Here is a 13,231-nt window from a genome sequence, read left to right on the forward strand (position 1 = left end):
TTTCTTATCTACAAAATGAGGAGCTGAACAAAAGAGTCTTAGGCCAATTTCACCTCTAGCATTCTGTAAGTATCTATATAAGTATGATTATATGAGTTAGTTTAGTTTTGAATTCCTTTTTCCAGTGTTTTACAATTAGTGGATGGCCAAAGGGATTCAATCATTTAAAAATTGTTATTTAATATTGCCTTGTATCACTTGACCTCTTTCTGTGGATTTTAAGTATATTATCAACGTTTAAATGGTTTGTATGTTTATTTCTAAAACCCTGTATGCAGTATTATGTGTAAATAAAGAATTAAACAACCATGTTTTTGATATTTAGTCTAAAGTGCAGCAGAGTCATTGGTTATTTCATTATTTTTCTGATTACTTTTTTGGTTGACTTTTTGATGGAATTCCCAGACAATCTGTCAGATTTCTGAATTTGATATGTTACTCAACACAAATTACATAATTGTTATTATGGTTTAAAAGAAGAAATTTTTAGGTTAAAAATTTTTTTTATTTACTTGAAATTTGTAAGTTAATATATACATTCTTCTTTCTTGCAATGTGCTATCTTCAATAACTATAAATATAAGCAAACAAATTATTTTTAAGTATAAAATCTTTGAATAATGTATATTATTTTTAACTTTAGGAATATGAAGCACGAACAGGAAGGACATGTAAACCTCCACTTCCATCCACAAGACGTAAAAATTTCGAATTTGAACCACTTTCAACAACTGCTCTCATTCTTGAGGACCGACCATCGTAAGTGTTTTAATGATCATTAATAGTATTATTCATGCTTTTAATCTTAAAATGATTCTTTTATCTTATTCCATTAAAGATATTTAAAATTCCTTTGAAACTTGTTTTTGACAATAATCATTCCAGAAAGATGTTCTAATAAGAAAAAAAAATACATTACTGACTCAAGGAGATTTCTGTAGATCCTGGCATGAATTAAGATAATGATGCATTAAAATTACTTTAGGGATAGGGGCAATACCTGTGATTTCAATGTCTAGATGCAGAAATTATCTTTAGAAGTAGAAGTTGACACCTTCTCTGCAGTTTATAGTCTTAAAGATTTGCCTAGTGCACTGATAGATTAAATGATTTGTTTGGGATCGCACAAGCCAGTATGAGTCAGAGAAGGGACTTGACAACCAAGTTTTCTGGTTTTTAGGTTGGCTTTTTATCTTATATATTAGATTGTATTTCTTTATTTAAACTATAATGAGTTTTTATTCATATCTTCAGTATTTACTTTTTAAAAAATATTTTTTATTTTTTCCAAATTACATGTAAACACAATTTTTAACATTTGTTTTCTGAAATTTTGAGTTCCAATTTCTCTTTTTCTCTTCCCTCTCTGCTCCATGAGGTGGTAAATAATTTGATATGTTTTATATATATATATGTGATAATGCAAAATGTATTTACATATTAGTCATGTTGTGGAAGAAGATACAAAAAACCTAGAGAGAAAATGAAGTGAAAAATCATATACTTTGATCTGCATTCAGACGACATCATTTCTTTCTTTGGAAATGGATAGTGTTTTTTATATTAGTCCTTTGGAATAGTCTTGGACCATTATATTGATGAGAATAGTAGCTAAGTCATTTACAATTGATCATTATGCAATATTGTTGTTACTGTGTATAATGTTCTCCTTGTTCTTCTCACTTCACTTTGTCTCAGTTCATAGAAATCTTCCCAGGTTTTTCTGAAAGCATCCTATTTGTCATTCTTTTTTTTTTCCTTCTTTTTTAAATCCTTACCTTCTGTTTTAGAATCAATACTCTGTATTCCTTTCAAGGTAGAAGAACGCTAAGGGCTAGTCATTGGGGGTTAAGTGACTTGCCCAGGATCACACAGCTAGGAAGTGTCTGAGGCCAGATTTGAACCCAAGACCTCCCATCTCTAGGTCTGACTATCTACTGAGCCCCACTTAGCTGCCCTCTTGTCATTCTTTTGACACAGTAGTATTCCATTATAGTCATATACTATAACTTGTTCATCCATCTATTCTCCAACTGATGAACATCCCCTCAATTTTTAGTTAACACAAACAAGTTAACTTAACACAAAAAAGTTGCTATTAATATTTCCTTAAAAAAATCTTTTTGGAATATAGACCTAGTGGTGGTATTGCTGGATCAAAGGGTATGCATAAGTTTTATAGTCCTTTGGTTGGGCATAGTTTTAAATTGCTTTCCAGAATTGTTGAATCAGTTCACAACTCTGCCCACAATATATTAGTGTCCCAATTTTTCCATATTCTCTCTGATACTAATTATTTTTCTTTTTTGTTATGTTAGCCAATCAGATAGGTGTTAGGTGGTACCTCAGAGTTGTTTTAATTTGCATTTCTCTAATTGAGTGATTTAGAATATTTTTTCACGTGTTTATATAGATAGCTTTGATTTCTTCATCTGAAAATTGCCTGTTCATATCCTTTGTCCATTTGTCAATTGTGGAATGACTTCTATTCTTATAAATTTGTCTTAGTTCTTTATATATTTAAGAAAAGAAGACTTTATCAGAGATATGTAATAACAAATTATGAGGCTGGTAGTAGCTTAATAACTTTATTAAGTCAAAGTAGTAGTAGTAGTTGTAGTAGTTGTTGTAAAGAGAGGGAAAGATAGGAGAGAAGTAGAGAAATGCTTAGCTTTCTAATGTATTGGCCGCCGTGATGGGCCTGTAGCTAAACCTTTGACAAGGGTTTATTTGGCTCTCCACACTCATGCCAGAAAGACCCCAGACTGGCTCCTGGTCTGATCTTATAAGCTCTTTTCTCCATCCACTAACTCTCACATGTCACATTTCAGGAAACAACCATAGTTTCTTAATTTGCCTTGGCCACCCAGGGGGGCAGTGCTTGTGGAATCAATTTCCTGTCTTATTGGTTCCTTGATTCTTTAACTTCCTTTCTCTGAGGGCTTATCTATACCTGAATTTACTCAGTGGTTTTTGACCTCCAGGTCATTAAGAGATGATGTTAAAAAGGAGACACAATGGAGAGAGAAATTTGCTTCTGACAGATACTTGATGTAAAAAATTTCCCGATTTCTGCTTTTCTTCTAATCTTGGTTGAACTGGTTTTGTTTGTATAAAATCATTTAAAATTTAATATAATCATAATCATTCATTTTATATCTCATAATGCTATCTTACTTGGTCATAAATTCTTCTTTTATCAATAGATCTGAGAAGTAAACTATTCCATCCTTCCTTAATTTATTTACAGTGTCACCCTTGATTTTTTCCCCCCACATTTATAAGTTACTTTAATGGTTTGCAAAATGCTTCATAAATATATTATTTGAACTTTAAAAAAATTAATAAATTAGAATTTATTATATAGTGTCACCCTTTATGACTAAATCATGTACTCTGAGTACATGTTCCTAGGTTGATCTTATCTTGGGATAGGGTATGAGGTGCTGATCTATACCTAGTTTCTGCCATACTGTTCTTAAGTTTACCCAGTATTTTTTGTCAAATAGTTCTTGTTCCTTCCCATTTTAGTTAGGTATCAGTACCATATATGTGTAATCAAATCATTTGCTAGGACAATTTTTTTTACTATTTTTCCTAATAGTTTATATAGCATTAGAATTAATTTTTCTTTAAATATTTGGTAGAATTCATTTGAAAATGTGTCTGTCCTTGGAGATTTTTTCTTAGAGAGTTTATTGATGGCTTGTCCATTATCTTTTTCTGAGATGGATTTATTACAACATTCTATTTCCTCTTCTGTTATATTCCGGTCAGTTTATAGCTTTGTATATGTTCATCCATTTTACTTAGATTGCCAGATTTATTGGCATATAATGGGGCAAAATAGTTCCTAATAATTGCTTTAATTTCTTTTTCATTAGTGGTGAATTCATTCTTTTCATTTTTGATGAGTGGTAATTTGGTTTTCTCAATTTTTGAACATCAAATTAACTAATAGATTATCAATTTTATTGATTTTTTTTCCCATAAAACTAGCTCCTCTTATCTTTTCAATGTTTTTCTTATTTTCAAATTTATTACTCTCTTTTGGTTTTCAGGTTTTCCAATTTGGTATTTAATTGGGGGTTTTAAATTTGTTCTCTTTCTATTTTTTTAAATTGCATGCCCAGTTCCTTGATCTACTCTTTCTCTTTTTAATTGATGTGTTTACCTTCTTTCCTATATGTTTCCTGTAAATAATATATCTTGAGATTCAGATTTTTTAATTCACTCTGCTCTCAGCTTCCATTTTTTGGGTATGTTCATCCCATTCATCTTCACAGTTATTACTCATTATTGTGTATTTCCCTCCATCCTATTTTTCCCCTGTTCTCCCCTACCCCTCTATCTGTCTTTCTGTCTTTCTTTGTTTCTTTGACTATCTCTCTTCACAAATATTTTGCTTCCTCCCTTCACTTTTCCCAATTCTTTCTTCTTTCCCCTTCCTCTATGCCTTTTATTATTCCTCTCTTTTGCTTCCCTATATGGTAACATACCCAAATGAGTCTTATACATAGAATTCTAATCTTAGAATCTTCAACTTCTTAAGAGAAGTAGAATGATATGTCGTCTTTTTTATGGACAAGCTTGATCGTTATAATTTTGTATCATTCAATTTCTTTTATGTTCTATTCATTTCCATTTTTTGTTATTTTGTGTATTTTTTTCTTTTTTATGGACAAGCTTGATCATTATAATTTTTGTATCATTCAATTTCTATTATGTTGTTCTATTCATTTCCATTTTTTGTTATTTTGTGTATTTTTTTCCTAGTCTGCTTATTTCATTTTACATCTGTTCATATGAGTTCTCCTATATTTGTCTTTATTCATCTCATTCATTATTTCTTACAATGCAGTAATATATTTCTTGCATCATTTTTAAGAGTACATTAATGTTTTAGCCTTTCCCTAGTTGTGGGCAACTCTTTTCTTTCCAGTTCTTTGTTACTACAAAAAGAGTGATTATGGAGACTTTCTTTTTTTCAGTTGTCCTCTTTGGGTGTATGCCTAACTGTGGAAACTCTGGGTCAGAAGTTATAACGCATTTTAGTTAACTTTTTCTTCACATAATTTTAACTTACTTTCCATAATGGTTGTACCTATTCATAATTCTACCAGCAGCTTATTAGTATGCCTATCTTTCCACAGCTCCTCCAACACTGACTATTCTTATCTTTTGTCATCTTTGCCAATTTTCTCAGTATAAGGTGAACTTCAGGGCCCTTTTAATCTGCATTTATCTTATAATTAGTGATTTGCATAGTGGGGCCATAGTGAGGGGAGATTGGTGACATAGCTCTCCCTCCTCTGTGGGCAAACAGTGAAGAGATGGTTCCTGTAGCCTCCTGTCAAGAAAAGGAGTGTCAGGAGAATTTGAGAAGATGCAAAAAGGAATAATTAAGTCGAGGAGAGTTAAAAGAGATGGTCTTAGCCTAAACAAGGATGAAGGTCCCACTAAAGGGTCCTTTAGTTATGGAAGAGGTCCATGCCTTATGGGGGATTGGAGATCTCTATGGGGGAGATAATGTATTGGAAGACCACCTCTCTGAGAGAGTAGTAGTAGTGCTTCCATGGAAAAAAATCCTGGCCCACGAAAAGGGTTGTATAAGCTTTTAGGGGAGTGGGCATGGAGCTAGAGTGAGGTATATCTGGTTATTGGTAAGAATAGTCAAGGGGAGGAAGACTAACTAGAATTGTACTGCATGATTTAGGTCATAGGGTAATTAATACCAAGCACCATTGTGAACTGAATCGCACAATTCTCTGATTGATTCTATTAAAAATTGGATAGGATTTAGCCCACAAATCAGAGAATAAAATTTGAAAAATAGATTGGAAAGAAAAACAGTTAAGGAAGAAAACAAAGAAATGCTACTTAGGAAAATGGCACAGTAAAAAGGAAATTAGGACATAAGAAATTGGAGGGGAGAAAATAGAGAAATTTTGAACTGTTGCACTACTAATAAAAGCTGGCATTTATAAAGTGCTCTAGGGTTTGCAAAGCACCTTGCAAATATCATCTCATTGTATGCTTACAATAACCCTGGGAGCTAGGTGCTATTATTTTCATCTCAAAAATGAAACAAACAAGTGAAATGATTTATCAGGGTCACAGACCTAGTAAATTTATCAAACTGGATTTCAACTTCATTCTTTCTGATTCCAGGTCTGGTGCTCTTTTCACTGTTCCATGGAACTTCCTTCCTCTAACCACTTAGAAAGAAAAGAGAAGGGAAAAAAGAGATGTGGATTTTAAGAGAGGAAGAAGTAGAAAACTAAATTAAAAAAGAAAAGGAATTCAATAAAACCTTATACTAGGGAAGTTATGTGAGAGCAGAGCAATGTGTGAATATGGAAACAGATTCATTAGTTTAAACAAAACTAATTGCAGGGTCAAAGTATTCATTTAAAAGAGGAAGAGGTTAAAAACATATCTTAAAAAGGGTATCTAGGTGGCTCAGTGGATTGAGAGCCAGACCTAGAGATGGGAAGTCAATGTTCAAATCTGGCCTCAGACACTTCTTAGCTGTATGACTCTGGGGACGTCACTTAACCCTGTTTATCTAGCCCTTACTCTTCTTATCTTAGAGTTGTTACTAAGACAGAAAGTAAGCATTTTTTAAAAAGTGCTAAAGAAACCAAGGAGTAAAACTCAAGACTCTCACTCCCATAACTTTAAATTTGAATTGACTATAAACAATGCTATAAAAAGAAAGAAAATGGCAGAATAGATGAGAAAACAAACCCTACCATCTGTTGTTTACAAGAAATCCACATGAAAGCAGAAGACACTCTTTTTCAGTGGGAGACTGGGCCAGCATTCTCTATGCATTAGAGAAATCCAAAAAAAAAGCTGAAGTTTCAGTCTGGCAGGAAGGATGGCAGAGAGTTTCTCAGAATTTTCTGTTTAACAAGGGTTCTCAGGAGAGCCCTCTTTTCATTTCCCACCCAGCTGCAGTCCACTGGAAATTAGCATGTTTCCCCAACCCCTCCACCAACTTCTTTTTATGCGTGGTCTTCTCTCATTAAATTGTGTGCTCCATATGGGTAGGAATAGACATTCTATTTTATGATGTGGGTACAGTGTCAACCCCAAATCACATCTGGGGAATCTTACCATCTTTCACTTGGATTCTTTACATTAGACTTCCTCCATGACAGGGATGAACATTTTGGTGAGCGCGTAATTCCCTTTTTAAAAAAAAAAACTCCTTACCTCCTATTAATGATTTCATTTAAGTAAGCTTATTTTTGTTTTACCTTTAAAGAACTCTTTGTATAGTTTTGTCATGCAGAGGAGGTACTTTGTTGTAGAAAATTCTTTAGGAGATAGTATTTGGTTATTACTGAATCCAGACTTTTTAAAAGACAAACTATTATAAGCACAATGGAATCTTTACATTCTCTCTGGGAATTTGGAAAACTTTTCATGGTCTCAAACTTCTCCCTGAAACAAAGATCCATATTTTTAATGCCAGTATTTTTCTGGTATAGGTATATAGGTGCAAAGCATCGAACAATATTTTTTCCAAAGAAGTGAAAATGAACTTCTTCCAGAGGGCATGATTGGGATGAGTAGGCTATATAGTGCACTACAAATTAAGTATTTTCTTTTTTAAAATTTATTTTTAGTTTATTATTTTTCCCCCAATCACATGTACTGATAATTTTTTAAATTTGCTTTCCAAAATTTGAGTTCCAGATTCTCTCCCTCCTTTCCTTCCCTTTCCCCTCCCTGAGATAGCAAACAACTTGATCTAGGTTATACATATGTGACCTTGCTATGGAAGAAGACTTTTATAAAACAAAAAAGAAAATGAAAAATGGTATGCTTTGATCTACATTCAGATTCCATCAGTTCTTTCTCTGGAAATAAATGACATTCTTTGTCTCATAAATCCTTCAGACTTAACTTGGATCATTGTATTGTTCAGCATAGCTAAGTTGATTATAGTGTAGTATTGCTGTTACTGTGTATGATGGTCTCCTGGTTCTGCTCATTTCAATCTGCATCAGTTTATATAGGTCTTTCCATGTTTCTTTGAAATTATCCTACTCATCATTTCTTGGAGCACAATAGTTTTCCATCACAATCCTTATTCAGCCATTTTCCCGTTGATGGAAATTCTTTACCACCACAAAAAGAACTTCTATAAGGCTTTTTTTGTATAATTAGGTCCTTTTCTCTTTTTTTGATCTCTTTTTGGTACAGATCTAGTAGAGATATTACTGGATCAAAGGGTATCTATATCTTTATAGCTCTTTGAGTATAGTTCCAGATTGTCCTCCAGAATGGTTAGATCAATTCATAACTCAACCAACAATGCTTTAGTGTCCTGATTTTCCCATATACCCTCTGATTTTTTATAATTTTTCTTTTTTATCTTCTTAGCCTATCAGATATGTATGAAGTGGTACCTTATGCTTTAATTTAATTTTTTTTATCATCCCATCATATTCAACTAACCGCCTCATCCTTTGTCTATGTTTATTCTTTCTAACTGCCCTAATAATGACAAAGTTCTTTGCCTTTACAAGAGTCATCTCCCCATGTAGGGATATACATAATTTAACTTTATTGAATGTTTTTTAATTCTCTTTCCTGTTTACCTTTTTATGATTCCCTTGAGTCTTATATTTGAGAGTCAAAATTTCTGTTTAGCTTTGGTCTTTTCATTAGGAATATTTGAAAGTCCTCTATTTCATTGAATACTCATTTTTCCCCCTGAAGGATTATGCTCAGTTTTGCTGAGTAAGTCATTCTTGGTTGAAGTCCTAGCAACTTTGGCCTATGGAATATTATATTTCAGGCTCTCCTATTCATAAGAATTTTGGAGTTTGGCTATAATATTCCTGAGAGTTATTCTTTTGGAATCTCTTTCAGAAGGAGATTGGAGGATTCTTTCAATTTCAGTTTTGTCCTTTGATTCTAGAATATAAGGGACACTTTTCCATGATGATTTTTGAAAAATGCTGTTTAAGCTCCTTTTTTTGATCATGGCTTCCAGGTAGTCCATTAATTCTTAAATTCTTTCTCCTGGAATTATTTTCTAGTTTAGTTGTTTTCCCCATGAGATATTTCACATTTTCTTCTACTTTTTTATTTATTTGATTGATTGTTTCTTAATGTCTCATGGAGTCATTAGCTTCCATTTGTCCAATTCAGACTTTTTAGTCATGATTTTCATGAGTAAAGTTTTGCATCTCTTTTTCCATGTGGCCAATTCTGCTTGTAAAGAGTTCTTTTCCTTAGGGAATTTTTGTACCTCTTTTTCCAAAGGGCCAATTTTTTTCAAGAAGTTTTTCTCTGTAGTGCATTTTTGTATATCTTTTATCATTTGGCCAAGTCTACTTTTTAAGGAATTCTTCTTTTCTTTGGATATTTGTGTCTTTTTTACAATTAACCTTTTCTGTTTTTTAAGGTATTAATTTTTTTCAGTATTTTTTTGTGCCTCCTTTATCAAGCTATTGACTTTTTTCATGATCTTCCCGTATCACTAATTTCTTTTCTCAATTTTTCTTCTACCTCTCTTTTTTGATTTTTAAAATCCTTTTTGAGCTCCTCCATTAATTCTTTTTGGGCTTGAGAACAATTAATGTTTTTCTTGGATGCAGTAGTATTGACTTTGGCTCCCTTGGGGCCTGCTTTTGATTTGCAAGGCCAGGCATACTCTTGAGGCTCTGGGTTTCACCCAGAGGCCTGTACTGTTGCTTAGGGCCTCACCATTGGTCTCACTGTAGACTTACACTGATCAGGCAGGGGAATTGTTCTGGGGCTCAGAACCTCAAGGGGGGAGTATTTGGAGGTGCTCTGCTATTGGCTTAGGCAGGGTGTTGTAGCTACCTTTTGCAAACTGTATTCCCTTCTTACCCCAGTAAAAGAGACCTTCTCTCCCTACTTTCCAAGTTGTCTTCTGCAGGAAAATTCCTCATGCCATATCTTTATTGGTTCTACCACTCTAGTGTTTGTTTTTAAGCTTTATTTTAAGATGGTGGAGGAAGTTTTCAGAGATTCTAGCGCTCCTTCCTCTATTCTGCCTTATTTCTTTCCATCAGAATGACTTTTTTTTCTTCAAGAAAAAGTATAAAAATTATAGGTCTTAAAAGCACACTTTAATGATTATTAGAGCAGTTAGTATGGGAGAAGTCAGGTTTTTAAGATTCATTCAAAGACAGTGAAGTAAAAGTTAGTCACACTAACATTCCAGGGAAAGTTTAGCCAAAAACGAAAAATACCACCAACCAGCTGACAAGTTATTGATGTCAGGAGACTTAAATCATTCTCAAGAAACAATCAAAGACCATGAGAGAGACTTAGAATCCAGGGGAGTGGGGGGAAACATTATTGATTCTTTTCCAGGGCAGTATAAACTTATTGGCATTGAAAGAACAGCTAAAAGAAGATGAGTGAAAAAAAAGAATTTCAGACCATTGCTATGAAGAACTATTTATCAAAGGGCAAGACAGTAGAAACTGAATAAATAGATGATTGAAGACTGGGAAAAAGTAATTTTGACAATTAAGATTCATTCATTCAAATCTCTAAAATTCTTTGTCAGAAGGTTAGGTGAGTTTATAAGATTTGAGCATTTTCAGGAATATTTTTTACTTCTTGTGGACTTGGAAGTCTTATCCTCATTGACAGGATGATGAACTTTGAGAAAGATATTGACAGTGCTAAGAAGAAGAGTTGCTTCAGAATTAAATTTATTCCCAAATAGAGGAAGAAGACTGTAGCCTGGTCTTGTACCATGCCACATACCATAAGAGGTTAAAGACCTTATCGAAGAGATAGAGATTAGATAGAGAATTCCCTTGTTTTAGGCCGCATGGAAAAATGTAAGGGTTCATGGTGCTGAATTGTGAATATCACTTATTTGAAAGTGATTACAGCAAAAAGACAAATTACATATTAAAAGTTTTTTAAGATATAAAAAGTTGGAGAAGTTTATTATGGCATATTGATTAATTTAATTATTTTGTTCCAGTTAATATGAACATCAGTGTAAATTTAAGGACAATAAATTCAGTGTTCTTTCCTAGAACAGCATGCTGTCTTTCATAGATTCAATAAAGCAAAATCCTCTCCATATAAGTGGCACACATGTAATGCAGATGAAATTTAGATGATCAACTTTTGAATTGGATTGCATTTTGACCAAGATATGAAATATAATAAAATGCGTAATTGTATTTTCCATAGCCCTTGCCTTAACAGGGAAATAGTAACAGATTAAAAGTCAGTCTTTTTGAAAGATTTGACTGACTAGCATTTTATTTTACAGAAATCTTCCAGCTAAGTCAGTTGAAGAAGCTTTACGTCATAGACAAGAATATGATGAAATGGTGGCTGAGGCTAAAAAAAGAGGTATGAACTTATCAGAATTCAAATCAGTAGTGTAATTGATTTGTTTATATTAGTGAACTTGAAGAATAACATGCCCACCAAAAGTACATTAGAATTTGAACAATTCTTTTATCTGAAGAGGATGCCTAATATTTACATTTTTGTTTTAATTTATTGATATCTTAAGATAGTTTATTAAATTTAGTTCATTTTTAATTGAGGGGAATGCTATGTCAATGACTTTCAATAACCATATCAATAGTTATGACTATTAAAATCCAAGGCAAAGAATATAATACCCTTTTGTGATCATATCTGACTTGCAGGTATGCAAAAGATTTATCAGAGAAGGTTGAAGAACAGTTCATATTGCTGTTACTGCTACCTTCAATTTTAAACATTATTAATGATTTTCATCTCTGGTGAAACTTCCTAAATAAGAAGGTGATTGAATTTGAAAATAGTAGAACTATAATTGCTTTACTACCTTTGAGGCTTTCAGAAAAATATTTTCTGTTCTCTAGAACCTCAGTTGTCGAAGGTGTCACTTTTTATTACTTTCTATTTTTCTAAGAGGTAACACTTACTAATAATATTATTTCTTATACAAAAATATTATTTACTAAAATGTTTAATCCAGAGTCTTAGTTGTGCTTTAGATGATAGCTCACATAAATTTAAAAATTGGTGGAGGAGATGCATTTTGGATTCATGATTTCCTTGGAGTGGGCATTTTCTCAGGAGAGAACATAATCCCTATTTAACTCATCCTTTGCAATTTGTGTAAAATAAAAGTGTGCACAAAATTTATGTTACATCGACCTGTATATTGTAAATGTGCTAATATAGAAGATATTTTCACAATACTTCCTATTTGTATATCACTTTACAGTTTACAGATTGCTTCCTAATACATTTTATTCTCACAACAATCCTGTGAAGGAGGTAAGGGAGGCATTATTATTATCCCCATTTTACAGATTTGAAAACTTAGATCCATGATGGTTGTGATTTGTCCAAGATCGCACAGCTAGTAAGTGGAATAACTGGGACTAGATTTCTGGCTTTCTGATTCCTAGCTCAGTGTGCCTTTTAGATTTCTATTGCTATAGTAATAACTGAAATAGCAGAAATTATAGTAACGTTTTCTTATGGCTTTTGTGAAACTTCTGAAAATAGGATTTTTCTGCCCATGAATATAGCTATTTTTATCTTTAAATAATTGCTGGTTTACAGTTAATAAATATTAAGTACCTACCTTTGTGCCAAGCACTTTGCCAAGGACTGAGGATACAAATACATATAAAAACCAAAAAAGTCCCTGCCCTCAAGTAGCTTATAATCTTTTGAGGGAAGACTAACTCAGAAAAGGGAGCTAAAAAAGGGGAGAGGGAGAAGAAAGTACCTGGTACTGGAGCATAATTGAGATTTCTAAACAAGTCCAGAAGCTGTGTAGCTAATGGGAAATGATCAGAAAAATTGTGCTGAGCTCCTTTAAATGGCCCTGCCAAATGCCCCTCTGCCATCAGAGGGGACTGATGACATGTGAGAAACAAGCAGATCCAGTCTTTTAGGATAATGAGATTTTCCAATGATCAGTTTCCTGGGGAAGGAAAGCATAATGGAGAAAGTCAAAGAAGCCTAAAAGCAGTGAAGCTAGTGGGAAATATGGAGAAAAATTGTGTTGAGTTTATGTGAAATTAATAATTACTCCTGATTACTTAGTTTTTTTTTTTAAACCCTTGTACTTCGGTGTATTGTCTCATAGGTGGAAGATTGGTAAGGGTGGGCAATGGGGGTCAAGTGACTTGCCCAGGGTCACACAGCTGGGAAGTGGCTGAGGCCAGGTTTGAACCTAGGACCTCCTGTCTCTAGGCCT

At 33.2% G+C, this 13,231-nt stretch overlaps 1 protein-coding gene across 2 annotated transcripts in view; it reads left to right on the plus strand.

The window, feature by feature from the left end:
* The window catches only part of TBC1D12 (TBC1 domain family member 12), a 132,506-nt gene that overhangs the window by 70,656 nt on the left and 48,619 nt on the right, over nucleotides 1-13,231 (plus strand). For both annotated transcript variants that reach the window (XM_044665700.1, XM_044665699.1), the window contains 2 exons: nucleotides 644-759; nucleotides 11,291-11,373. In XM_044665700.1, coding sequence (XP_044521635.1) covers nucleotides 644-759; nucleotides 11,291-11,373 — 199 coding nt within the window. The remainder of the gene's footprint in view (nucleotides 1-643; nucleotides 760-11,290; nucleotides 11,374-13,231) is intronic.

The sequence above is a fragment of the Gracilinanus agilis genome, chromosome 2, assembly GCF_016433145.1.
Source record: "Gracilinanus agilis isolate LMUSP501 chromosome 2, AgileGrace, whole genome shotgun sequence".
In the NCBI taxonomy this organism is placed as follows: domain Eukaryota; kingdom Metazoa; phylum Chordata; class Mammalia; order Didelphimorphia; family Didelphidae; genus Gracilinanus; species Gracilinanus agilis.